The following is a 27,459-nucleotide window of genomic DNA, read 5'->3' as shown; positions in this document are numbered from 1 at the left end:
ATTTATTTATTTATTTTTAAAGATTTATTTATATTATACAAGCACTGGGTACAGTCAGAAGCGCGGGAGGGTGAGAGAATTCACCAGAGCCAGAGCAGGGAGCAGAACAGGCAGACTGACGAAACACACTGCTGAGGGGAGCAGCAGGTGGCAGGAGAGGTCTGCGCACCATGTGGGACCCTCGCCCGGCAGCTGGGGATCGAATGGGTGCTGCCTAGGCTGTGGGCAGCTTCACAACCCAGCGCTCAACCGCTGTGCCACTGGGGAGGCCCTACAATGGGATTATTCTAACAAACAAGGAAAAACAGAGACACTGAGGCCACAAATGGCTGTTTACCTCACCCGAAGCAGTGACCAGTGCTAAACAAAAGGTGTCTAGGTGGTGTCTTCCCACCACAGAATGCCTAAAGCTCGTGGTGGCCAGATTACAGGCAAGGTTCCAATCACAAAGACATAAAACACAACACACACTCATTGGAGCTGTCGGATGCCCTAGCGTAGCACCAGACAAACAACACTGAAAACAGCAGCTGCAAGAGCAGAACTACCAGATAAATGACCACAGTCATGCAGCTCAGAGAGGCATCCAGCTCAGGGTCTTCACCTTCCTTCCAGGCAATAACAGCAGCAAAGCTGGGTACAGTTTCAAGCACTCAGCTACCTGCAAAGCCTCTGAACTTTTCTTCTGAGGTTGGCTGCTGGAACCCTCTCCACATCCTTCAGAGGCCGCAAGAGCCTTCTGGAAGATCAGTGTGGTACGGTCGGAAATGGTTGACCCCAGGATTGCTGAAAATTGGAAAACACTGCTGAATCCTGGGACAGCTTCTGCAGTCCCTTATATTTCCTATCAGTCTCCACTCCCACAGATACTTTGTTCCTATTTTGCCTGGGCTATTTATCCTCACCTGCATCCATCCCTACTTCCAGAGGATCACCTCTAACAGTCTTTGGTTTCAGCCCCTTGTTACAAACTTACTATTTAAAACCTTGCCTGGCATACAGAGATTCCAGGAACATTAATTGTTAGGGGGAGTGGGGGGGGTGGGGGTGGGTAACAGAATGGAGAACAGAAAAGGGGAATTTATTGAAATACTCTGCTGAGTGGAACAGCAAGGGAGATGGGAGAGGTCCTCTGCCCTGAGAGACAGAGCACCATTTATTCTCCAGGCATCAGGGATTGGCTAGGATATCTGGCCTTAGGATATCTGGCCTTAGGTGTGTCCTGACTCATGATGGGATCATCAGCTTTATGGCTAGGTTCCCGAAACTACCCTATCCTCTCCCTTACCCATTCAAGACTCCCAAACTTGCCTGCTGGGAAAGGAGTGGGGGCTGTTTGCAACCTTGGTAATGATACCCCCATGTCAACTATTAAAAAATCCCACAGTCAGGTTTAGAATTTGTTAAGTGCTGACTTAACAACCCATTGTCATTGAATATAAACTTATTATGGACAGGTTTAGATCACCCCTAAAATTGTTAAACTTAACCCCCATGTGATGGTACTAGTTGGGGTTGGGAGGGAGGTCAGGTCATGAGGGTAGAATTCTTTACAATGGGATTTAGTGCCCAGAGAGGCCCCTTGCTCCCTCTCCCATGTGAGGACACCATCAATTGGCAACTATCTATGAACTGCTGAACAGGCCCTCATCAAACTGCAGGTAGTGCCTTGAGTTAGGAACTTTCCAATTTCCTTAACTGAGAAAAAAATCCTGTTACTTGTAAACCATCCAGTCTATGGTATTGTTATAGCAGTACAAGTGGATTAAGACAAAATTTAAAGATCACATCTAGCAATACAAAACTCTTATATCCAAATCTCAAGGATTCTTGACTTTATTTCTATACTATTAGACTTAGTTTCTTTAGAGAGAGACCCAGAAGAGTATTCTAGCAAAGGCTTCCAGGCTCTCTGATGAAAACAGTGCAAAGTTAGGTATATAGTTACCAGAGGACTTGGAGGAGAGGGAAAAGGGACAGGGGAGGAAAGTTGGAGATAGGGTTGTGGCAGGGAGAGGTGGTGGGGTAGTGAGGCAAAATATACTTATGCAGTTGTACACCCCGAATTACATGGTTATGTAAGCTGTGGCAAATTAATAAAATTCGAAGGAAAAAAATTGGGTCTAAACAAAAACTTCTAAGTCATTTATTCTAAGTCAGACTAATTTAGGCTAAACCTTTCCTTAGAATGAAGATGGCTTAGAGCAGTGTTTCTCAAGACAGAATTAGTCATACTGGTAGGGTGCTTTAAAATTATCTATTTTAAACTTTTCAGGTGCTCCCGTAAACTCTGAGCAATTGTTTCCAAAGGTTAAATGTTCTTCTCATAAGTCCACCGGACTGCTTAAAATGCTTATTAAAAAATTCTAAGGTAAATTAATAAACTTCATCTTATTTATTTATTTTTTTGGCTCTTTGGGGCTTCACAAAGTCATTTGCATACATAATTAGATTAAGCCAGCTGCAGCTGGTATCTCCTAGGGATTATATACTTTGAGTCAACCTTTATGGTATGACTTTTTACTATGAAATTTGTCGTGACAATCTCTTAAATTGTTCATAAAGTAAAATCCTAATAAAGCTTATTTTACTTTCAGGACTGGACTAGATCTTTTTCTTTTTTTTTTCCTGGCTGGCTGGGTACAGATAAAGTGGTTGGCTGCTACTTAAGAGATGTCATTTGAAGAATACTTACTGTTACACCTTTTATAATTTTTATATATATCTATATATATAGATATATATATTTAAAGAGCAGGTTTATTAGGGAAAGAGGCAGAAGAGTAAAAGACACTTGCATAGACACAAGCAGCAGGAAGAGCTGCCCCGAAAGGGTCAGGTTTGCTGAGACAGGCCTGCATGGTTGCAGGTGGGCAGCCTTGAGAGTGGCCTCCACTGAGGGAGGTCAGTGAGGAGAAGCCCCGGCATAGTACAGGTCACAGGCAGGCAGGAAGCTGCTGCCCTGCAGAGGGAGAGTTGGTGAAAAGAAGCACCTGTATACTCACAGGTGGGCAGAAAGACTGCTGCCTGTTAATACATTTGCTGTGAATACATTTTGCTGAAAATACCTATAGGATGTAACATTACATAGTATTTCCTTGGTGTTTTCCATGAATGGAAAATAACCACTTATTGAGTACCTCCAATAGGTACTGATGCAGATTTGGGGCACTTGCCACATAGCCATCACCAATAAATATGGAAATACTTTATTAACCAAATGGGGAAGCCATTTCCTGAGATGAAACTGACAGAAAAGATTAAGGAGAAAAAAGCATGATAATGTGGAGGTAGGTCCTTCATAGGAAAAAGATTGGATAGCAATGAAATAAGTCTATAGCTCTCTCTTAATCTTTAAATACTAATCTTTAATTAGTATTTCTTGGAAACAAGTTCACATAAGTATCATCTTCTAGCCCTTCAATAATAAATGTCATAAAAATATGATTCATCATTGATGGAAAAGTAGTTTGCAGTAAATTCCCTGAGTATTTACTTTTAGGATTAACTTATAAGAAATGCCAAGTAATGCCATTTGTTTCAGAAATAAATATTTTTCACAAAGAAAAAATACAAAGACATCTTCAAGTAGACTGCTCAATGAATTCTTTTAAGATTCTCTCAAGAATTCATTCTAAACTCATACTATTGCAAATGTTTTAAAAATTGTCATATATGAATAGCAGCAATTTAAAAAGCATGTAATCTTAAGGGGAATCTTCCTAAAAAAAAGAGCAATTACATCAGGACCTTCACTTCCCTTTGCCACCTGACAGAACTAAAACTTTTTAAGATAAAGAACAAAGGAAGCCTTGAATAGGAAATGAATTTATTAATGCACAATGTTTAATGGAGGTTAAAGAAGAGAGAAAAAAGCAATTTCAGACACTTCTTTATATCCAGTCTGGGTAGGAAAGGTTTGTGGTAGACAGTGTGTACAGGATCATTTTGTTATGTTTTTAAGGTAGTGATGGAAGTACTCCCTACTTGTTTCCTCCTAATTAGTCCAAACTGCAGCAGTTTTGCCAAAATTTGGCAATTTCAATTGTGGAAAACATAATGTGAATAGCGCTGAACCTGGAGTTAATACCAACTGCCATCCACTACAGTCAGCAACTTTCATGTTCTTATTTGTAAATTAAGGGTAGAAGACAAGGGATAATACAAAACAGGTAAAAAATATAAAGGATTATTGAAATTTAGACAATTCAGAGGAAAAAAAATTAGTGTAAAACTTTTATTTTGACAAAACTTGACAAATTTTACATTCTAAACTCCCAAAGTTTTCCTTAAAAAATAAGAGACATGGCCTGCCAGACTCTAAGATTTCAGGCATGAATAAAATAGTATGAGATTTCCAAGGTATATAATCTAACAGCATTTCATATTCCATATAAGAGAATTGTTACAAACATTAGCTAGTTTCAGTGTACTTATAAGAAACACAAGGACATAGCTGGATTTTCAAACAAAACTTCTTTCCAACAAACTTCTAACTAAATGACATTCATATTCTCATTTTAGTAAACACAATTCCACAAATATCAAATTGCACAAATAGTTGCTTTATGTATTTTTTTTTCTTTTAAGATTCATTTTTATACAAGAGCTGGGGCACAGGCCAGAGGCACAGGAGGGTGAAGGGATTCACCAGAGACAGAGTGGGGAGCAGAACAGGCAGATGGACCGAAATACACTGCTGAGGGGAGCAGCAGGCATGACAGGAGAGGTCTGCCACAACTTGTGGGAATTTCCCTGGCCGGCAGGGAATCGAACTGGCGCTGCAAAGGCTGCGACACAGGGGAGGCCCAATAGTTGCTTAATATAATCTCAATTTGGAAACTGAAAAATAAGAGGAATGTACACAGCTAAGTAGTTAAGAATGCCACACTTCTTACACAGAAGCACATCATGATAAAGAATGTTAGAAGTAGTTCTGGCAGAAATGAGTTTTGAAAATTTAATATAAGAAATAAGCTTTATCAAGAAAGTGAAAATCTTTAGTGAATATTAAGTATTGACTCAATTCTAAATAAGTAGCAAATTATTGATTTCATGTGATTAGTTACTAACATACATATTTAAGACATTAATACTATTCAATAGAACATTTCAATGGTGCTAGAGGATATATTCTTACGCTTTACTTTTACTTAATATTTATGACAAAATTCCTCGATAGAACGTTATAGATTATTCTGCACTAAGTGTACATGATACATAGCAAGTGATTGCTTTTTACCTTCAATGAATCTAATTTTAATTTGTACAAAATTATAAACTTTTTCACATACATGTATGGCCAAAAAGTGCTTCTCAAATGTTCATGGTCCATTTCCATAATGTAAAAACAAAAAATAAAGGCACACAACAGTTAACAGTTTGTATATATGTGAATTAATGCTATCTGAAGAAGTGACAAACTTTTTACAAATTTCTATTATTTGGGAAATTAAAGATCTGAGAACTAAACAGTGCAGTTCTGTGCAATTAATATACTGGTTCATTCACTGCAAACTGCTAACTTACTGCTTAATCTCTACAGGCTGCAGGTACCAATCAGGAGATCCAAAAGACTGAGAAGGACTTGTTGAAATTAGTCTTCCACATAAGTTGTTTTGAATCTTGTTACAATAGATTTAATTTTGTGAGTTAAATTTTATAATTACAAAGGCATTTACCCTAACATACTTGAGTAAAACATAAAGAAATACACATAACCTTTTAATGACTGATGTTTCTCATTTAGGTACAAAGGAATTCATTAGCCAGCAGCATTTAAAAATAAGAGTCCCATTTCTTTTCTTTTCCCGTTTACAAAGCGCTGATTTTAACTGGGTAGACATACTAAGTTTTTCAATAATGTCATTGTGTCACTAATGGATTCAAGAAAGTATTGAAAACTGAAATTATTTAGTACTTTAAAATTACACTGCTACAGAGCATAGACTATGAATGATTTTCATCAGTAAAAAAGCATACCTTACATGAGAATCAGAGTTGATTTAATAATTACTTCACAGAAGCATAGGTTTGCTAATGTTTATGTCAACTTTTGTTAATCACCAAAACCAGAAATGGTTTCTATAGTCAACTGAACTCTAAGCACCACCAAAGAGGAGGGTCTTGCAAAACAGAGCCAATACTCCTAAGACCCTAAGATAAAAACCTCAGCATATTTACTTTTAAAATAGTAAAACAAGTTAAGAATTAGAACCAGAGGCAGCATTTTAAAGTACCATGGGTTGTTAAAAGTATTTTCTTGACATAAAACTTCGTGTAGTTTTTAACAACATACCGAATTCTCAAAACAGTGCTACTGTGTCCAGATCTCCTCCATTTTGCAAAAATAAATTAAAAAAAAAAAAAATCTCTACCCTAAAAACTAGTATAAGTGGAATTAAACTCTTTCCCTCATCCTCTTTTCGGGATTAACTGGCTCTATTTGCATTCCTGGGAACTTGGAAAACTGTGTTACATCTCTAAAAATTCTGTGTCCCTTTGGGGTTTACAGTGGCATCAGAAACATACATCTTCTGAGAAAATACCCTCCAGGGAAAGTCAAATGCCTTCACTCATGTTGCCCAGACTGCCCAGAACCTTTTCCTACCTGGAAATGTGAAACCCTGCACTTCCCTCACATTCCTTCCCCAATTCTGTAATTCCAACACTGCCTACCATTCCTAGAGCTGTTTTTTTGGGGGAAAAGGGGACTCCCTTGAGGCCACCATGAATAAACTCCTCTGTTTGAAGACATTTCTTGGGGTTCAGTTTGGCTTTCTGGGTGTGAGAATAAGACCTGGTTTGGTTATTTACACTATTAGAAACTCAGGAGGAAAATGTACTAGAGTAATTTAAAAAAATGAATGTTGCCTAAATTTTAGCTCAGTGATTACAGCCAAAATTGATTTTTTCTTAAATCGACTACTTAACAATACAAATAGGATAGTAACAGGATTTCCATACTCATTATTCTTTAATTAGTATTTCTGCATTTCAACTCTGACTTGTCCTTCCATAGTCACTTAAAATGCAACTAGCAAAAAAAAACCACCAACCATCCAATCAACGAGGGCTGCGTGCAGTTTTTGTTCACCCTTAAAGATACTGTCGGTTTCATTGCAATTTGTATTTGGGAGCTGGGAGCGTAACCACCTTTAAACAAGAGATACTTCCAAGTGCTGTATTTCTTACTTTGTATGGTATCCAAGAATGGTTAAAGCAAAGGAACTCTTAATCATCAATTCTGTATCCCCAGATAAAGAGGGAAGGCAGGGAAGAGGGTGGCATGTGCAAAGGTACCAGGTCAAGGTTTGATGAAGTGCTCCCCATTCCAACTTCCCCAACTCAGAACACAGAATTTAGCCTAAGTGACTTCTGACCTTACTTACATCCTTACCTATATCTAATAGTCTATCCGTGAAGACAAACTTCGTAATTTTCTGAAAGACAGTTTTACCCAAATACGTTGGACTTCGGTCTCAACTTGAATGAAGAGTGGCCTTTAAGAGAGTGGTCATCTTCCTCCTCCTCCTCCTCCTCTCCCTCCTCCAGAGGCTGATCTAGGTCTCTGAATGATGGTGTGGTATGGACGATTTGCGTTCGAAAGCGCATTTTGTTGAGTCTGGGTTTGATCCTTCCACTAGAATTGCCAGAGGCTTTACGACCTGGCTCCTTTACTTTGCCTCCAGCCAATCCCTCAGCCAAGTGGTGGTGGGGATCTCCTCCATCCTCTGGCATGTGCGAGAGTCTGTAGGTGATGAGGTGCGAAGGGAGCACCTTTGAAAACCTCCAGCGCCCACCGCCACCGCCCGCGGCGCTCTCTCTGTGGTCCAGGTCCAGGGCTCCCACCAGGTTCTTTATCTCCTCAGCGGTGCTCTGACTCAAGTACTGCGCGGCCTTTCTCCCACTGTAATCCCGCGCGTCCACATCTGCGTCGTAGGCCCCCACCAGCAGCTTCACCACCTCCGCGTGCCCATGCATGGCGGCCAAGTGCAGGGCAGTGTAGCCTCCGCTCGTCCTGGCGTTGATGTTCACGGGCATTTGGTGCTTGTTGGCGAAGTTGACCAGCAAGGCCAGGACTTCCTGCCTGCCGTGTTTGGCGGCCCAGTGCAGGCAAGTGAAGCCAGTGATGAAGTCCCGCTTGGCCAGGAGGCCTGGATCGCTGCTCAGCAGCCCCTCCAGGCTGTCCCACTGGCCTTCCGCGGCCGAGAGCATCCAGGCGTGCTCCAGCGGGTCCAGCGCCACAGAGGCCCCGCCGCCGCTCTCCTCCTCCGCCGACGACGAAGCGACCGAGACGTCATCCGAGTCGCCCCCGCCTCTGCCGCGTCCTCCCCCGGAGGCGGCCGCGGGGCCGCCGCCCGGACCGGCGCTCCTCTTCAGCTGCGGGGAGCTGCCCGGCGCCAGGTCGCGAGCGTTCTGGCGGGGATTCTTCAGGGTGGCGACCTCCCCGGGGAAGCCGCCTGCGTGCGTCTCCCTGCAGCTGGGGGCGCCGGGTCTCCACCAAGTTCTGGGGCCAGGCCCCGCGGCAGAGGCTGCAGGTTGCACCCGAAATTCTCGCTCCAGGTCTCGCCACTCGCCCCCGGCCGTCGGTTCCGCCCGTCGTCGGTCGGGTCTGGTAAACCGAGCGCGGCGGCGGGGGTCTCCCATCGCCGGGCTCGACACCCCGACCCAGAGGCTCCTCGGGGCCCAGGCCACTCTCCCCCGGCTCCTCCGGTGGGTCCGGTGTCCCCGCGGGGGGCGCGTGCTCCGCGGTGCCCGAGACGCAGGGCGGGACCTGGAGGGGCGCGGCCCCGGCCGGCTGGGAGCCTTCGCAAAACTTCCTTTTGAGGTGTACGTACTTGGCGCCGTCGGCCGGGTCGGTGCGCACCGTGGCCACGGCGTTCACCAGCTCCTTGAAGCGGGCGCGGGCGCGGGCGCGCTGCTCCGGCTCGCCGCCCAGGGCGCCCCTGAAGTGCCCCACCAGCTCCGCGTGCCGGGCCCGGCCTCCGCGCTCCGCGAGGAAGCGCAACACCGCCTGGGGCTCCAACTCCGCGGGCCCCTCCATCCGCGGCCGGCAGGTTGCCTCAGTGCCGTCGAGGCCGCGAGGACGCCGGCTTCCGACCACCCTTAGGTCCCGGGAGGCCGTCGACACTCCCCACCCGCGGAGCCTCAGCCACTGCCTCACCGTGCCGCGCCCCGGCGGCCCCGCCCACAGGCCCCGCCCACTTCCGGTCCCCACCCCACCCCCAGCCGCTCTCAACCTCAGCGGCCGCGGCCGGCGAGCCCCGCCACGCCCACTTCCGGCCCCCGCCGGCTGGTCCCCTGGGCCTGGTTCCTTCGTGTTCTCCTCAAGCACCCACCCTCCCCGCGCCGCCCCGGCTGGGGCTCTGAAACCACAAGCTGCGCTTCGTCTCGCCGGCGGCGCGACGACCTGGCGCTCCCCCGACGGGGGCCCCGCCCCTGCGCGGTGCCGGCGTCACTAAGGACTCGAGGCCGAGCCCGCCCCTTCCCGGGCCCCGCCCCCGAGGGGGCCGCCCCGCCCGTTGCTCCGCCCGCCCCGCCCGCCCCGCCTCCGCTCGCTCCAGCCGTGGCTGGCTTGCGCCGTTCGAGGCCGTGGGCCAGACCGTCGCTCCGCTGGCCCTCAGCCCGCCATCTCTGGATTCCCGCTCGGGACCATGACCTCCTCCGACGTGGCGCGACACTTGGTGAGTTTCGGCCGCCCCGACGCCCCCTCCGCCTCTCGGCACCCCACTCCCACGCCCTTCCCCCGCCGACTCCCGGAGCCGCGCCCCGCCTCCCCTGGAATTCCAGCGTAGCCTCCTCGGCCCGCGGGGGCGGCGGGCGGGAGTGCGGCTCGCCGGTCCTAACCCTCGTCCCGCCGGCCCCTCGCGCCCCGCGGCCCGCCGGCCCGACCCGGCGCGAGGAGGGATTCTGGTGCGCGCCGCGTTCACGGCGGGTGCGGGCGCAGCCCGCCCGGGACGCGAGAGAGACCCCTTCCCTCTCCCCCCCCCGCCCCGCCCCGCCGGGAGCTGGGGCGCTGCCGCGATCACAAGTTTTTGCACGGCTGCCTGGTCTGTGCCAAAAGTTGAATATGCAGCAGTGATTGTAGTTCCGTCTTTTTGATAACGGTTTTGAACACGCCAAGCAGATTGCTCTAATGGCAGTGATTTTCTTTCCACAGTTGTGCATACTTCTCCGACCCTTTAATGGAGCCCAACTTCCTTGGCCTTTTAGAAGCTCCTTTTTTACCCAACATGAGACTTGACCGAGTTACTCTCTGTTAGGACTTGAGCCATTTTTTTTGCCATGGCACTCATACTTTATAAGAATACTTGTGACTGGTTTGTCCTGTGTTTTATGCTTTTCAAATCACTTTGTATATTTATCTCATGCAATAGTGGCCCTCACAGTGAGGGTACAGTTATTAAATATATGTATTACTAAGCTCTTAATTGCCTTTTCCACTCTCTTAGGAGAGTGGAATCGATCTTTCCAAACACTACTTGATGTGGAATGATCTCACGGTTTTATAGGAGTGCTAATGGAACATGTCCCTGTGTGTACTTAAAAAAAAAAAATCTGTTTTAATTTCTAGTACTATAATGGTTGTAATGCAGACAAAAATTCCTTGGGGATGGAGACCAAAAAGTTTGAGAACTACTGGTCTAAGGAATCTTCTAAATTAGACCTTTAGATTATAGGAACAGTTCCGATTATAGTGGGAGAGGATAGGTGATGTGGCCAAATTATGCAGCCAAAATTTTGATAGCGCCTGGATAAGGATTTTTCTGCCTGCTTCATCTTGGGTCTCTTTCCGCTTCATCATGTCTTTAGAGGTGACTCAGTTGTTTGCTCTGAACTGTTTCCTTACAATTGCTGTTTTTGTGTGCATGTGCGTGTGTGAGGAAAATGTGTTTTTTTAATCTCTGATTCAGATTAATATTCAAAATTAAATTGGGCATAAGAGAGCACTTTTTTTGATGTTGATTTCTTGTCAGCTGCTGTACAGTAAAGTTATCTTTTTTAAATTTTCTTACATGTTTGTTTATTTTTGTACAATAAATGGTTTCTCCCTTCAGGGGTAGTCCCCATAGTTCTGTGAATCATCAAGATATTCCTTTGTGTGCTTCCCTCCCTGGCCTCACACCCCAGCTTCCTCCCCCTTCCCTGTTGTATGCCTTAGATCTATGGTCAGCTTGCTACTTTTTTGTCTTTTTCTTGATCTTTTGTTTGGTGTCTCTGATGGAGGACAAGAATAGAAATCAGGACCCTTAGGCATCAATGCCCAGATCAGGAGGCGCAACACCCCAAACTAGCCAATGATGGGGTTTTCGGAGATAGGAGTGCGGGTGGGGGGGGGTGGGGGGGGAGAGGGCTTGGGTTCACTCTGGGAAAGGTTTCACCTGAGCTCCCCTTTCAGCAGCACACAGCAAGTTTCCCAGGCAAGTTTCTCCACGAGACACAGACTGTAGTTATATTTAAAGAGCAGGTTTATTAGAAAAGGGATAGCACAGTAAAAGACACTTGCGTAGACACAGGCGGGCAGGATGAGCTGCCCCAAAAGAGACAGGTTTGCTAAGAGAGGCCTGCATGGCTGCAGGCGGGCAACCCTGAAAAAGAGCTGCCTCTGCTGAGGGAGGTCGGTGAAGAGAAGCCCTGGCAGGTACAGGTCACAGTACAGGTCACAGGCAGGCAGGAAGCTGCTGCCTTGTGGAGGGAGAGAGTTGGTGAAAGGAAGCACCTGTATAGTCACAGGTGGGCAGAAAGACTGCTGCCCTGTTGTGGGAGCAGCATTAGGTTTTATCATTTTCAATGAGGGGCTCATCTTTGTGGGTAGATGGTTTGTGCTCCTGACACTCCCTGTAGCAGTTTGATGGTTTTTGGGCGTTGCGCCTCCTGGTCTGGCCATTCATGTCTAAGGGTCTTGATTTCTATTCTTGTCCTCCATTGTCTCTATATTCTGCACATAAGTAAAACTATGCAATATTTATCTTTTTCCTTCTACTTATTTTGGTTAGCATACTCCGGTTCAGCTCTACCTGTGTTGCCACAAACGGCATGAGTTTGTCTGTTTTGATAGTTGAGTAATTGTATAAATACACCACAACTTTTTGATCCGTTTGCCTGTTTCGGGACATTAGGGTTCGGGACACTATTGTAAACAGTGCTCAATGAACATAGAAGTGAAGGTTTCCTTTTGAATTAGTGTTTTTGTGTTCTTTGGGTAGATTCCTAGGAGTGTGGTATTGCTGGATCATATGGCAGATCCATTTTTAATGTTCAGAGGAACCTCCACACAGCTTTCCATAGTGGCTGGACCAGTTTGCTTTCCCACCATACAATGGATAAGGGACTGATATCAAAGATCGACAGAAAGTTTACACAACTCAAGCCTTCTTTCTTTCTTTTCTTTTTTTTAATTTAAAGATTTATTTATTTATGCATATAAGAGCTGGGGTACTGGCCATAAGTGTGGGGGGGAGGGTGAGAGCATTCACCAGAATCCTCTGCATAGTGTTCTTTATAGTATTCCCTCATCCTTTTGATGTCTGCTGGGCCTGTGGTGATAGTCCATGATACATTCCCGATAATTATAATTTGTCTGTTTTGCCTTTCTTTGTCAGTCTTGGTAAAAGTTTTTTAATTTCATGCATCATGTCAAAGAACCAGTTCTTCCTTGTGTTGATTTTACTCTATTGTTTTTCTATTTTCAATACAACTGATTTCTGGTTATTTTCTTTCTTTTTCTTGTTTTTGGTTTATTTTGTTTTTCTTTTTCAAAGTATGTTTGTTTATTTTTGGAGACGCTTACTTAGTGCATTGATTTTAGACTTTTCCTCCTAAATGTATGTATTTGGTAGTTATTGTTTCCACCCTCAGCATTTCTTCAGTTATGTCCATGATTTTGGGTGTGTCCTATTTTCATGTTCATTCTACTTTATTTTTTAAAGAGTTTTGTGCTAAATCTCATTTGATGCCCATAACAGATTCTTAGATTTTTCATTTTTAGTTTTAAAATTTATTTTTTAAATAGAGATTTATTTATTTAGGCATACAAGAACTGGGGTACAGGCCAGAAGTGGGGGGTTGTAGTGGTGACAGGATTCACCAGAGACAGAGTGGGGAACAGAACAGGCGGATTGACCAAAATACACTGCTGAGAGGGGCGAGCCAGGAGAGGTCTGCTGCACCCTGTGGGTCACCTCCCTGGCATGGGATCGAACTTGTGCTGCAGTGGCTGCCAGTAGCTTCATAGTGCTGCATCTTAACCCCTTGTGCCACCAGGGAGGCCCCGACTTTTTATTTTTAATAGAAGAGTACATGAAGTATCAGGAATGTTTAGTGTCTCGCTCAAGGACTAACACCTAGTGTGATGAGATTTGCTGTTGGTCAGGTTGTTTCATTCATTACCTATGTCATATTCCTTATTAGTGCATCATTCTTATGAATCAAGAGATCTCTATTCTACAGTTATATATTGCTGACTGCAGTAATGAATCCTGAAGTAATGTTGACTACTTTTCTAGTTCCTGAGAACCATGCTCATAATTTTCCATTTCTTCCTGCTGTTCTTATTAAAACTTTTAAATGTGGTCTAAATCTTGTCAATTCCTGTCTGCACTTGGCATTTTCTGTTTCAGCTGCAGTGTTTTTGAACTCTGTAATATTTCTTTTTAGTTATCCTTTAGTGAGGGTAGTTTTTGTATCTTAAGAGAATTATATATATATGTTTTTAATTTTTTTACATTGTTCATTTTCGTACAATAATTAATTTCTCTGATCAGGTGTAGTTACTGTGTAGTTCTCCCACCACCATGGCACCCATGATCCATCACCAAATTCCCTTGTGCTGTGCTATGCCCTCCCCTATACTGACACCCCTTCTATCCCTCTTGCTGTGTCCCTCAAATATTTGGTCAGCTTGTAAGTTTTTTCTTTGGTATCTCTATATTCCACCTATACGTAAACCATCTGATGTTTATCTTTTTGCTTTTAACTTATCCATATTGCTGCATATGCCATGAGTTTGTCTTTTTTGATCGTTGAGTAAAATTCCATTGTGTATATATACCACAACTTTTTTTTTTTTTGATTTTTTTTTTTTTGATTTTTTTTTTTTTTTTTTTATAGAGGCATGCTTATTATTTGTTTGCTGGTTTTGTTTGTTTGTTTTGTTTATACATGCACTGGGTACAGTCAGAAGCGGGAGTGGCGAGAGAATTCACCAGAGCCAGAGCGGGGAGCAGAGCAGGCAGAAGGACCGAAGTACACTGCTGAGGGGAGCAGCGGGCGGCAGGAGAGGTCTGCGCGCCATGTGGGACCCTCCTCTGGTGGCCGGGGAGCAGCCGGGGATCGAACCGGCGCCGCAGAGGCCGCGCGCAGCTTCGCAACCCAGCGCTCAACCGCTTATACCACAACTTTTTGATCCATTCATCTGTTTTGGGGCATTCGGATTATTTCCATATCTTGGCTGTTGTAAATAGTGATGCAGTAAGCATAGAACAGATTTCCTTTTGAATTAGTGTTTTTGTGTTCTTTGGGCAGATTCCTACGAGTTGATCATATGGTAGTTAATTTTTAGTGTTTTGAGGAATCTCCAAACGGCTTTCTGTAGTAGCTGGACCATTTTTACATTCCACCGACAATGTCAGAGGGATCTCCACATCTTCACCAGCATTTGTTTCCAGGTTTTTTTGCTTTTTGTTTTTTAAATGGGCCATTCTCACTCATGTGAGGTGGTATTTCATTGTGGTTTTGATTTGCATTTCCCTGAAAATTAGTGATGTTGAACATTTTTTCATATGCCTGTTGGCCATTTGCCTTTCGTCTTTGGAGAAGTGACTTTTTAGCCCTTCTGCACATTTTTCGATGGGGTTGTTCACTTTGTTTTTGTTGAGTTGTGTAAGCTCATTGTAGATCATTCTTTTTTCTGTTGTATAGTGTGCAGATATTTCCTTCCATTCAGTAGGATGTCTCTTCATTTTGGTACTGTCTCTTGCTGTACAGAAGCTTTTTAGTTTGATACGGCCCTAGATGGTTTTCTCCTTTATTTTCCTTGAGATGAATCCTCAAAGTTTTTTCTGAGTTTATGTCAATCAGTGTTTTACTTATGTTTTCTTTTGTGTATACTTTGGTTTCAGGACTTATATTTGAGTTGTTATTTGTGTATGGTTTCTAGTTTCTTTCTTTTGCATATGGCAGTCCAGTTTTCCCAGCACTATTTATTGAAGAGATTATCCTTGTTTTTTTTTTTTTTTTTTAAAGATTTATTTATTTATTTATACAAGCACTGGGTACAGTCAGAAGCGCGGGAGGGTGAGAGAATTCACCAGAGCCAGAGCAGAGAGCAGAGCAGGTAGACTGATGAAACACACTGCTGAGGGGGGCAGTGGGCAGCAGGAGAGGTCTGCGCGCCATATGGGACCCTCACCTGGCGGCCGGGGATCGAACAGGCCCTGCAAAAGCTGCAGGCAGCTTCACAACCCAGTGCTCAACCGCTGCGCCACCGGGGAGGCCCAAAGAGATTATCCTTATTCCAGGGAATATTCTTTGCACCTTTATCAGAGATTAGTTGACCATATATGTGTTTTTATTTCTAGATTTTCAATTTGATTCCATTGGAATCTGTGTCTGTTTTGTTCCAGCACTGTGATGTTTTTATTATTATGGCTTTATGGTGTTATTTGCCTCCATACTTTCCCCTTTTAGTCAGGAGAAATTTTATTATTTGGAGTTTTTTATGATACCATATGAATTCCAGCAGTATTTGTTCCATTTCTTTGGAGAATGCCATTGATATTTTTATTGGAATTTCATTGAATCTGTAAATTGCTTTTGGTAGTTTGGCTATTTTTAGGATGATAATTCTTTGATTCATGAATAGGGATGTCTTTCCATTTCTTTGTGTCATCTTCTGTTTCTTTTAACAGTGTTTTGTAGTTTTTCCTTGTATAGGTCTTTCTCATCCTTTGTTAGGTTATTCCCAGGTATCTATGTATTTTTTGGTACAGTAGTAAATGCCATTTTTTTAAAACTACTTGCTCTTGAGAATGATTGCATACCGGAAGGCTACTGATTATTGTGTATTGATTTTTGTAACCTATGATTTTACTAAACTGGTTTATTATTTCAATTAGGTTTTCTGTGTTTTTTAGATTCTCTGTATATATTATCATTATCTACAAATAATGATAATTTTACTTCTTTCTGTATTTGGATTGCTTTATATCTTTCTCTTGTTTAGAGGACTTCCACTATTATATTGAAAAGCAGTGGTGAGAATGGACATCCTTGTCTTTTTCTACATCTTCATGGGAAGGCTTTCAGTCTTTCACAATTAAAAATGATGTTAGGGCCTCCCCTGGTGGCGCCGCGGTTGAGCACTGGGTTGCGAGGCTGCCTGCAGCCTCTGCAGTGCCAGTTCGATCCCCGGGCACCGGTGAGGGTCCCACCAAAAAAAAAAAAAAAAAAAAAAAATGATGTTAGCTATCTTTGTCATATATGCTTTCTATTATGTTAAGGTATATGCCTTTTATCCCAACTTTTTTAAGGACCCTTCTTTTATACATTGATGTTGAACTTTATCAGATACTGTCTCAGCATCTGCTGATATGAGCACATGGTTTTCGTTTTTCTTTTTGTTGATGTGGTGAATTATGTTGATTGATTTTCAGATGTTGAACCATCCTTGTGTCCCTAGGATAAATCCCACTTGGTCACGATGTATTCTTTTTTTTTTTTGAAGATTTATTTATGCCACAAAGGCTGGGGTACAGGCCAGAGGTGCGGGGTGTGAGAGGATTCACCAGAGACAGAGTGGGAAACAGAACAGATGGACTGACTGAAATACACTGCTGAGGAGAGCAGCAGGCAGACAGGAGAGGTCTGCTGCCATGTGGGTTAGCTCCCTCGCTGCCTGGGGATCAAACTCTTATGTGCCATGCTGCGATGGGTGCAAAATAGCTTTATAGTGTTGCGACTTAACCCTTTGCGCCACCAGGGAGGCCCACAATATATTATTCTTTTGATGCATTGTTGGGTTTAGTTAACTAGGATTTTGTTGAGTATTTTTGTATCTGTAGTCTTTAGGGAGATTGGTCTGTAGTTTTCTTTTTTAAGTGCTGTCTTCATTTGGTTTTGGTATTAGTGTAAAGTTGGCTTCATAAAATGTACTTGTGGTATACCTTGTTTATCAACTTTTTAGAGGAATTTTTGTAGGATAGGCACCAGTTCATCTTTGAACATTTGGTAGACTCAGTTGTGAAACCATGTGGACCTGGGCTTTTGTGTTTTGGGAGGGTTTTGAACTGATTCAACTTCGCTACTAGTAATTGGTTTGTTTAGTTTTTTCTTTTTTTCCCCTCTTCTTTATTTGGCGTTGGATGGTATATAGTTATAAGAATTTGTCCATCTCAGATTTTTGAACTTGTTTGCATATAACTGTTCATAGTAATCGCTGATTATTCTCTGGATTTCTGCTGTATGTGTTGTAATTTTTCCTTTTTTGTTTATGATCCTATTTGAGTATTTTGTCTGTTTTTCTTTGTGAGCCTGGCTAGAGGCTTGTCTATTTAATGCTTTGAAGGGACAGTTTTTGGTTTCATTTGTCTTTCATTTATCTTTTGGATTGTCTTTTACATTTCTATTTTACTTATTTCTGCTTTAATTTTAATTATTTCTTTTGTTTTATTTGCTTTTGGATTTTTTTGTTCTTCTTTTTCTAGTTCCTCCAGATGGGAGATTAAGTTACTTTTTGCCCCCTTTCTTTTTCTTGATGTGGGCCTGTATTGCTATATACTTTCCTCTTAATACTGCTTTTGCTGTTTTTCATATGTTGTTTCTCTTTGGCACTCATCTCAAGGTACTTTTTAATTTCTTCTTTGATTTCCTCATTAACCCAGTGGTGTTTCAGTTGCATTGTTCAATATCCTTGTAATTTGGGAAGGTCCTTGCTTTCTTTTCATAGCTGATATCTAGTTTGATACCTTTATGTCCAGAGAAGATACTTGGTATAATTTTAGTCTTCATATGCTTGTTGATATATGTCTTGGACCCATTATTTGGTCAATCCTGGAGAATGTTCCCTGTGCATTTGAGAAATCTGTGTATATGGTTTTTGGTGGGTATAGTGTCCTTTAAATATCTGTTAGGTCCATGTTATCCATATCTTCATTTAGGGCTATTGTGTCCTTGTTTATTTTCTGTCTTGTTGATCTGTCCTTTGGTGGGAATAGACATTGAAGTGTCCTACTACATAAGTAGTTTCTCCAGTGCCTCCCTGGTGGTGCAAGGGTTAAGACACAACACTATGAAGTTGTCACCAGCCACTGTAGCGTGAGTTCGATCCCTGGGCCAGGGAGCTGCCCCACATGGCGCAGCAGACCTCTCCTGTCTTGCCCACTGCTCTCCTCAGCAGTGTATTTCAGTAGATCTGCTTGTTCTGCTCCCCACTCTTCCTCTGGTGAATCACCCCCTTCCCACCCCCCATCTCTGGCCTAAACCCCAGCCCTTGTATGCATAAATAAGTATATCTTTTAAAAAAAAAAGAGGTATTTTCTCCAATGTGTGTTTTTAGAGCTGATGGTAATTCTTGAATGTATTTTGGTGTTTCCTCATTTTGTGAGTGTATATTGATGAGTGTTATTTTTCCTGGTGTATTATTACCTTGATTGTTATATACTGTCCATTTGGTGTCTTGTCACCTTTTTTAGCTTGAAGTTTATTTTATCTGATGTAAGTATGACTGCCCCTGTCTTCTTTTGGGGGCCATTTGCATGTAGAATTGTTTTCCAACTCTTTACTTTCAATCTGTGATTATCTTTATTTTTTTTTTAAAGATTTATTTATGCATACAAGAACTGGGGTACAGGTCAGAGGTGTGGGGGTGAGAGGATTCACCAGAGACAGTGGGGAACAGAACAGGCAGATGTACTGAAATACACTGCTGAGGGGAGCAGCGGGTGAGTCAGGAGAGGTCTGCTGCACCATGTGGGTAGCTCCCTGGCCGGCAATCAAACTTGTGCTGCAGTGGCTGCGAATAGCTTCATAGGTTATGTTTTAACCCCTTGCGCCACCAGGGAGGCCCTCAATCTGTGATTATCTTTGGAGCTTAAGTGTTTTTCCTAGAGCAGCAGAAGGTTGGATTCTGTTTTTTAGTAAGTATGCTACTCTTTTGTCTTTTTATTGGTAAGTTTAGTCCATTAACATTTAGGGTGATAATTGACACATTTTATGTATCAATATTGCCATTTCATGATAATTTTTGGTTCTATTCACTATCTTGTTTTGTTCTTGCTGATCATTCCTCAATTGGTTTAGATTTTAAGACTTCCTGTAATATTTTTGGAGTTGAGGATTTAGCAGTAATGAATTTCTGAGAATTTTGTTTGTCTGAGAAGGACCTTATTTTTTCCCTCGTAGAGAAAGGAGAGCTTTGAAAGATAAAGTATTCTTGGCTGACATTTTCAGTCTTGGTATTTTTTTAAATGTCACTTCATTCAGTTTTAGCGTGTGTTTCTTCAGAGAAGTTAGTCTGGTTGGTTTTCATTTATAGGTATTCTGTTTTTTTTCCATATCATCAGCTTCATTATTTTTCTTTGTTTTGGAAACTTGGAAGCTTAACTATTATGTGCTTTTCTGTAGTTTACCTTTCATTATGATAGTATGGTGTCCTTCTGGCTTTCTCATTGTCTATTTTCATTTCTTGTTTCAAGTTTGGGAATTCATTGATTTCCTTGGATAGTTTCAAATTTCCCTTCTTTCTCTCTTCTCCTTTTGAGATTCAGATTACTTTTACATTTCCTTTCCTCATGGAGTCAGATTATTCTTGAAGTGTTTCTTTATTCTTTTCCCTTTGCATCTCCTCTTCCTTCTTAGTTCTTTTTATATTTGCATCTTCAAGAGTACTGATTTGTTTTTCCATATCATCTATTTTCATGACTTTTTCCAGAAATTTTTAGCTACTTCATTGATCTTTTTAATATTCTGCAGCTCCTGTTTTCTTTTTTAAAGGTTCAGTCTTGTCATTTTGTTCATTGTTATGTTTCTCATAGCATTCTTTTTCTTTTTTGTCTTTTTGTTTGTTTCTGATTTGTTTTTCTGAGTGTTGTTTCATTTCTTTTACTCTTAATTATAGCTATTTTGAATTGCTCATCTGATGTGAGAATTCTTCTGTGTTGATGTTGTTGGGTTCTGGAGTTTGATTTTTTTCTCTTTGGTATGTTGTTCCCTTAAGGGCTTTCTTCGCCATTTGTGTTTTTCTTCCCATTGTTTGCTTTTGGTTTGTTCTGTTGTTGGTGGTGTTTTCATTATATATGAGTCCTTTCCCCCACCACAGTTCTAGATGTTTACTTGGTGTTGAGTACAACTGCTAGTGTCTTTGGGACCTGGGGTGGTGTTGAAAATCCCCCAATTCCTTCCTAGTCCTTGTTTTATTGACTAAGTTGAGATGTTGGCTTTGTTGAGATCTTACCACTCCTGGGAACAGTGGCCCAGAGTCTTCCTGTGGTGGCCAGGAGGGCAGGGGGTTGCCAAAGATCCTGGAGATGTCATGACTGAGGATCCCTGATACAGGTCATGGCACCACGATGCCCAGGCTGGTCCTAGTCTGCTAGGAGACACCAGCAAGTTGAGTATGATGTACTTCCCGGTATGACCAGGGACTGCAGTGATTATCTAGGTCCTGCAAGTTGTAGCTTGGGCTTCGTTTCATTCCCAAGGATCTGGGTGCAGGTTCTGGGGTCAGAGGTGCTTACCTGGTAGTAGCTGAGGGTCTCTGATGCAGAGCATGGCATCACACAACTCCATCTGTGGCCCTGTCCTCTAGGTGGTGCTGGCATAGTGAGTGGGTTGTGTGCTTCCTGGTGTAGCTTGGTGCACAGGATGAACTGCTAGATCCTTCAGGGTTGTAGCTCAGGGTTTTGTAGGAACTGGCAATCAGTGCTGGGGTCAGAGTTTCTTACCTGGGTTACCCAAGAGTCCCTGATGTGGCAAAACCCTACAAGGCTCATTCTGGGGCCCAGTCTGCTGAGAGGTGCTTCCAGCCTGAATGGCTGCACTTCTCTATTGAACTGCGAGGTCCCTGTAAGTTGCAGCTCAGGAAAGAAAAGAGCAAGGGAAAAAAAGAAGAAGAAGAAAAAAAAAGAGAGAAGAAAGCAAGTGAGAAGAAGGAAAAAAGAAAAAGGAAGAGGAAAAAAGTTGTTTTGGGCTCGGTACTGGGGCGAGAGTGGGGGGGTTACTAGAAGCCTGAGTGGTATGCTCCTCCCAGTGTCCATGTTGAACTGCAGCTCCTTCATAGTTGCCACTTAGGAAAACAAAAGCAAAAGTTTTGCCTCAGGCTTCTGTCATTCCCAAGTTGCTGACAGTGGGTGTTGTGGCCTACCTCTTATAGCTGTGAAGGCTGAGTGGAATGCACTTCTACGTTGAACTGCTTTGTCCCTCCAGGTGTGGCTCAGGAAAAGAATTAGGAAATGGTTTGTGTCAGGACTCTGTCAACTCCTGAGTTGTTGACTGTTGGTGCTAGAGTCAGGACTGCTTACCTGGGGCTCTGTAAGGGTCTCGGATGCTGATCAACACCACCTTCAAGCAGGCCAGGCCCCTGCCCAGGTCTGCCAGTGTCCTTTCCTGTATCTGAGACCCTTGGAGAGGTGCCCACGGAAAATGGGATCTTTCTGGCTCTTGAACACGCTGAAGAAGTCCTGGTGTTACAGAGCAGGTTTGAAGAGCCTGGGTTTTGCCAGGCGTTCCTATCAGTTCTTTTTTATTGTTATATTTAGGAGAAAGGTTGATTCTCACCTCTCTCTTCTGCCATGCTGTCGGTAGAATCTCTTTTAAAGACTTTTATTTGTTTTATTTATTCTTTACTCTACATCCTGGAGTTAATTACAACCAAAGTACCTTTATGTATTCCCATTTATTACTCCATCTGAAAAGACATTCTTCTTTTCCACTGATCCAGATCCTATCATCATTAGAAGATAATGAAAAACCAAGTTCTCATCCCATTTCTTAGATTTCTCAGATAATTCTAATCCTTGATAGTGTATCATACTGCTTATTTACCACTTAGTCTTATGCTGCCTTGCAACACCTTTTCATATATGTTTTGTAGTGTTGCTTAACTTGTATCAATTAAATTTTAATAAGACATATTTCCAAAGAGGAAATGCAAATGGCCAATAGGCACATGAAAAATGTTCAACATCCCTTATAATCAGGGAAATGCAAATTAAAACCACATTGAAATACCACCTTGTACCAGTAAGAATGGCACATATCAAAAAAACCAGCAGCAACAAATGTTGGCGAGGATGCGGTGAAAAGGAACTCTCCTACATTGCTGGTAGGAGTGCAGACTGGTCCAACCACTATGGAAACTGTCTGGAGGTTCCTCAGTCTACTAAAAATGGAGCTACCATATCACCCGGCAATTCCACTACTAGGGATCTACCCAAAGGACACAAAAACAGTGATTCAAAAGAACACCTGTGCCCCTATGTTTATTGCAGCATTATTTACAATAGGTAAAACCTGGAAACAACTCACATGGCCCAAAATAGATGACTGGATCAAGAAGAATTGGTATACATACACACAAAGGAATATTATTCAGCAATCAAAAAAGATAAACTCATGCCATTCGCAGCAACATGGATGGAGCTAGAAAGAATTATGCTCCATGAAATAAATCAGAAGGAAAAAGAAAAATATCGTATGGTTTCACTTATAGCAGAAATATAGAAGAGCCAAATAAGACTTCACTGTAAAATAAAAAAAAAAAACAATACAAGACACAACAAAGCAAAAACAGACAATTATAAATCAGAGACATAATGCAGGGGGAGAAGAGGGAGAGGGATCAAAGGGAGGGGGGAAGAGCATAGGGGACTGAGGTGATGGCACACAGGTGCGTTGGTGAAGGAAGTTCTATGGGGACTGCATCTGAGGGGGTGGAGGGAAGCAAATATTGCTTCAAAATGAACGATGTAAAAAAATAAAAAAAATTAAAAATAATAAAATAAATAAATTTTAATAAGCCTTGCATTTCTTCCCCCTCAATTAAATGATCTATCTTTAGGGAAAACAACCTATAAATAGTTTTTGTGTCTTTAAATCCATGACTATATATCTTTGAGGTCAGGTGTTGACTATTTTCTGTATGGAAAAGATGTTCACTTTTCATGGTTTTATTATTGAATATTGAATGCATAAATTATAAATTCTCACAGGTTGCCAGGAGCTATTTGTTAATTTTTATTTATGTTCTAATGAAGTTCCACCTTCCCCCAGGCTACATACTGTGGGCCTTGTAAGGTATTCTCAAACTGATTTTGATCCTAACATAGTCCCAGACTGTAACTATATCCACTTTTTTGTATGTATGTGGGAGAGAGGATACCTAAATTTTTAGTGATAATAAACCTAGTTTTCTCTGCTTGATATTAAGTATTCCTTATATAAAGTCCTGATTCTCAAACTTTTTCACTGAGATCTTTTTTACACTTCTGATTATATGTTGGGAGACATTTGAGTCAGATGATGTTTATTTTAAAGTTTTATTTTACACATTGATTTGAAGTATCATGGAAATAGGATTTATGCTCTCTCAGTCTCATTAATCTAACCGAAAGATGAAAAACAATGATTTTAAATACCTTTAAAACTTTTTTTAAAATTTAAAATTCATAATTTAATACATGGGGATGTTGCACTTATACACTTGTAGTACACTATTTAGTATTACTTTTAGCAAATATTAGTATTTTCCCTCCATATTCTCAACAGTACTATACATTTCTTGAGATTAATCACAAGTTCAGAGGTTTTTTTCATTGAGGACTTAGCTGAAATACTTCAGATTTAATAAAATTCAAAGTTTATTATATCGTATGATTCACTGAAGGACTTGTTACCGTAAAGGTGAATTTTTGCTTGCCAGTCTTTAAGTTGTTCAGAATTATGTTTTGGCAGCATGTTTTTCCCTGTTACTTGTTTTAGTTAATTTTAAAATGTCTTATCAGATGCATCGGTTTCCCTTTTGGCTACCTATGTTAACCTTCCTACCATACACAAATGAAGGTGTAAGATTAGAGTTTTACCTAATTTTTCTGGAGAACTGCAAATTCCTGGATTTACTGAAACAGCGCTGGTGTCTTTCTAAGAACAGCAGTACTCTTTAGACCATGATTTTGGAGCTTCTATACATTCTGAGAAGTATGATTATCATGTTCTCTCAGTAACCTTGAATTAGAATTTTACATAATGGAAATTTTAGAATTTCTACATTTCTTTCAGTCTGTTTTTTTCAGATACTAGAAGATTTTAAATTATGGAGTAAAAAGGTTGTTGACACAGACTTTAAAAAGTGAATTATATTGAGACTAGAAAACAAAAATGAAGTCAAGCAAGACATGTGAAAGTTTTGAAATGCAACCTTGGGGAGAAATGAAATTGAAGAAAGTGAACCTAGGCTTTATAATTTGACTTCTGTTTCTTTCTGTTACAAGCGAAAATGCTGGAGACACAAATAAGAGGAGGTGATAGTTTCTGCTTTATGTGACATCAAAATGGGAAAGCTAAAACTATGGAAGCTTTCTTCTAGAAAGGGATAAAGTTACACCCTCTCAGCCATTGAAGGCATCCTAAATCTTCTTTTATGTGTGGAATCCTAAATACTCTGATGTCTAGACCTGGTAATTGTGAAAGTATGTAGCAGTTTGGCAGAGACTGTATAGTAATCATTTAGTTAACAAAGGGTGTGTTCTAGAAATTTCATGATAAAAAGTAGAAATTACACAGAAGGCATAAGGTTATTTTCTGAATGTCAGGGTGGTGTAATTGAAATAAGAATTAAAATAATGCCATAAGTTAATATGCGTACACACACAAAGATTGAGAAATACAAATAAGTAGGGGCTAAGTTTAGGGGAAAGGAGAAGAGGTAATTTCTGTTTGACATGTGGGAGGCAACATGAAGCATGTCCTTGCCAAGTGATGGTTTCCCCCTCTCTCCAGACTGATTTCAGATTTTCTGGTGTCACTTGCACAAGGCACTTTACCAAATGTAAGATGGGAGAACTGTGAGACGTTGTCTCTGGTCTTCCCCTCTCCTCTTAAGAACTAGAGCCTATCCTATGTGTGGACCATGTTTATGGAGACAGACAGCAGTGCTGTTGTTCTAGAAAGAGATCGTACGTAGTGAAATGTTATCTTGATGGATACCATTATGTTTTGTGAGTGGCCTGTACTCTTTTTCTTTTTTAAAAGATTTTATTTATTTATACAAGAACTGGGGTACAGGTCAGAGGTGCAGGAGGGCGAGAGAAGTCACCAGAGAGAGCAGGAAGCAGAACAGGCAGATGGACTGAAGACACTGCTGAGGAGAGCAACGGGCGCGGCAGGAGAGGTCTGCCACACCATGTGGGTTTCTCCCAGGCCAGCCGGGAATTGAACCTACACTGCAGAGGCTGCGCTGAGCCTCACAGCACAGCACTCAACCTCCTGCATCACCAGGGCGGCCCTACTCCAGTTTTTTCATGAGCAAATGAAAGTTGTGCACAGAGATATTTTTGCTTAGTATGCTCTTTAACTAGAGTACTATTTTGAGATAAGAATTAAGTCAGAGTTGCTTGAATGATTTTTGAAAATGAAAATAAAAGATGTCTTGTTATAGCAGAGCTTTGTTTTAAGCTGTTAAGTTGGTTGGTCCTATATATGTAGATGAGAAATTGTTGTCCTCTGAGGACAAATTGGTAACTCGTACTGTTAGTGTGGAGCCAAGGAATACCTGGGAACCCCCAAACATGCATGCTCTAAAGGGATTCTGGCATCCACTGCACAAAGGTAAGGCTTCGTTTGATAGATTTTTAAAAAATATTTATTTATGCATACAAGAGCTGGGGCACAGGCCAGAGATGTAGGGGATGAGAGGATTCACCAGGGACAGAGTGGGGAACAGAACAGGCAGATTGAAATACACGGCTGAGGGGAGCAGTGGGCAAGCCAGGAGAGGTCTGCTGCACCATGTGGGTTGCTCCCTGACTGGCCGGGGATTGAACTCATGCTGCAGAGGCTGCGGATTGCTTCATAGTATGGTACTTAACCCCTTGTGCCACCTGGGAGGCCCCTCGTTTGATGGAGCTTTGATAAAGTTATTGTACATAGAAATTGAGAAGAGAGTTCCCCAATAAAACACTCAAAATTACTATTCCCTTTTGAGTAACCCAATAGGGTTTGCCCAGAGCTGGATTGCCTGCAGCCTCAAAACTTGCTATAAATCTAAGGCACTTTCTGATGCAGAAACACAAGAAAGGGGCAAAAGGGGCCAGGCAAGCCAAGAACAAAGGAAACAAAATCAAAGTGCAAATCAAGACAATGTTGCTATTGTCAGCCTCTCCCTTGCCTCTCACCCACTTGTCTCAAGTGTTTTCTGCATGTCTTTCTTCCACATGCCTTCTTCTTAGCAGTATTAAGGTTCAGGTCAGGCTATAGGAACAAGAGCCCCCTTTTAGACTACCTGCCTTCCCTCTTATATAGCTTCATCTGGCCACTCAGATCTGTCCTTATCCAAGTTGACTGCATGTAGGTCTCCATTCACGCCACTGGGCTGCTCCTCACCCTTTTATGAAGATAATTCTTTAACAGTACTGCTCAGTTTTCAGGGCTTCAGAAACAGACATTGATTTGCCCCCACCTTCAGTGTAATCTTCAGCATTTCTCCGTTTATATTACATGAAATCCGCTTATTAGGAAGTCTTTTTTTTTCCTCTGGGTGAAAATATAGTTTTGCTGGGGAAAAGTTAGTCGATTATTTTCCTAATACCTAATAAGATTTAGGGAATCAAGAAAGTGGGACTTTCATTACAGGTGAACATAGATGGACAGTTTTGATCAGGACAAGATTGGTTGAAGAGACTGAAGAGGCAGGACTACTAAAAAGGAAGGTGGTAAAATATTAAATACAAATAATTCTGCTTCATAGTCTGCCTAGAGTAGTATTTCTCAGTCTTTTTTTTTTTTTTTTTACATTATTTCCCTTTGAGGAGAGAAGTTAAATTTAGATACAAGTTTATTAATAATAGGTTTAATTAAAGTCAATCCATCAATTAACTTTACATTCTTCCTGCTGAGAGGAATTTAATACTAAGGAATAAGTTTGTCATATAGAGTTGAGCTTTGGAAGTCCATAAAACATTGATTTTTCTCTTTTTGTCTCCCAAGAATTCATTACCACCACATGTTGGGGTTGGTAATATCATTACCGAGAATACATGGTGTACAGTTAATCTTTCTGAAGCCATGCAACAGTTGGGGATGTCACAGATTGTAAGTCCTCACATGGGTACTCAAAATTGTAAGCCACCTTTCAGGCTCAGAGTGCAATAAACAACAGGGTTTATTAATAAAGGGAAAATTGGGAGAAAGAAAAGAGTTTCTAAGGCCACAAATGGCCACCTGTCCTACCCCAGATAGTGTTTGCAG

General features: G+C 42.0%; 2 protein-coding genes across 3 annotated transcripts in view; one reads left to right on the top strand and one right to left on the bottom strand.

Moving 5' to 3' along the window:
* Positions 1-3,760: 3,760 nt before the first annotated feature.
* On the bottom strand, positions 3,761-9,174 carry SOWAHC (sosondowah ankyrin repeat domain family member C). The gene is made up of 2 exons (XM_037528796.2): positions 8,624-9,174; positions 3,761-8,574 (listed from the first exon to the last, which is right to left on the bottom strand). Exons 1-2 carry the CDS (start codon positions 9,044-9,046, stop codon positions 7,456-7,458), a joined length of 1,542 nt encoding a protein of 513 aa, XP_037384693.1. The 5' UTR covers positions 9,047-9,174; the 3' UTR covers positions 3,761-7,455.
* Positions 9,175-9,547: 373 nt separating this feature from the next.
* Positions 9,548-27,459, top strand: part of SEPTIN10 (septin 10) — a 69,351-nt gene continuing 51,439 nt past the window's right edge. For both annotated transcript variants that reach the window (XM_037527385.2, XM_037527388.2), the window contains exon 1: positions 9,548-9,686. In XM_037527385.2, coding sequence (XP_037383282.1) covers positions 9,657-9,686 — 30 coding nt within the window. In that variant the 5' untranslated portion in view covers positions 9,548-9,656. The remainder of the gene's footprint in view (positions 9,687-27,459) is intronic.

The sequence above is a fragment of the Talpa occidentalis genome, unplaced genomic scaffold, assembly GCF_014898055.3.
Source record: "Talpa occidentalis isolate TD23 unplaced genomic scaffold, MPIMG_talOcc4v2.1 talOcc4.5, whole genome shotgun sequence".
Classification (NCBI taxonomy): Eukaryota; Metazoa; Chordata; class Mammalia; order Eulipotyphla; family Talpidae; genus Talpa; species Talpa occidentalis.
This window is presented reverse-complemented; position numbering and strand designations above follow the sequence as displayed.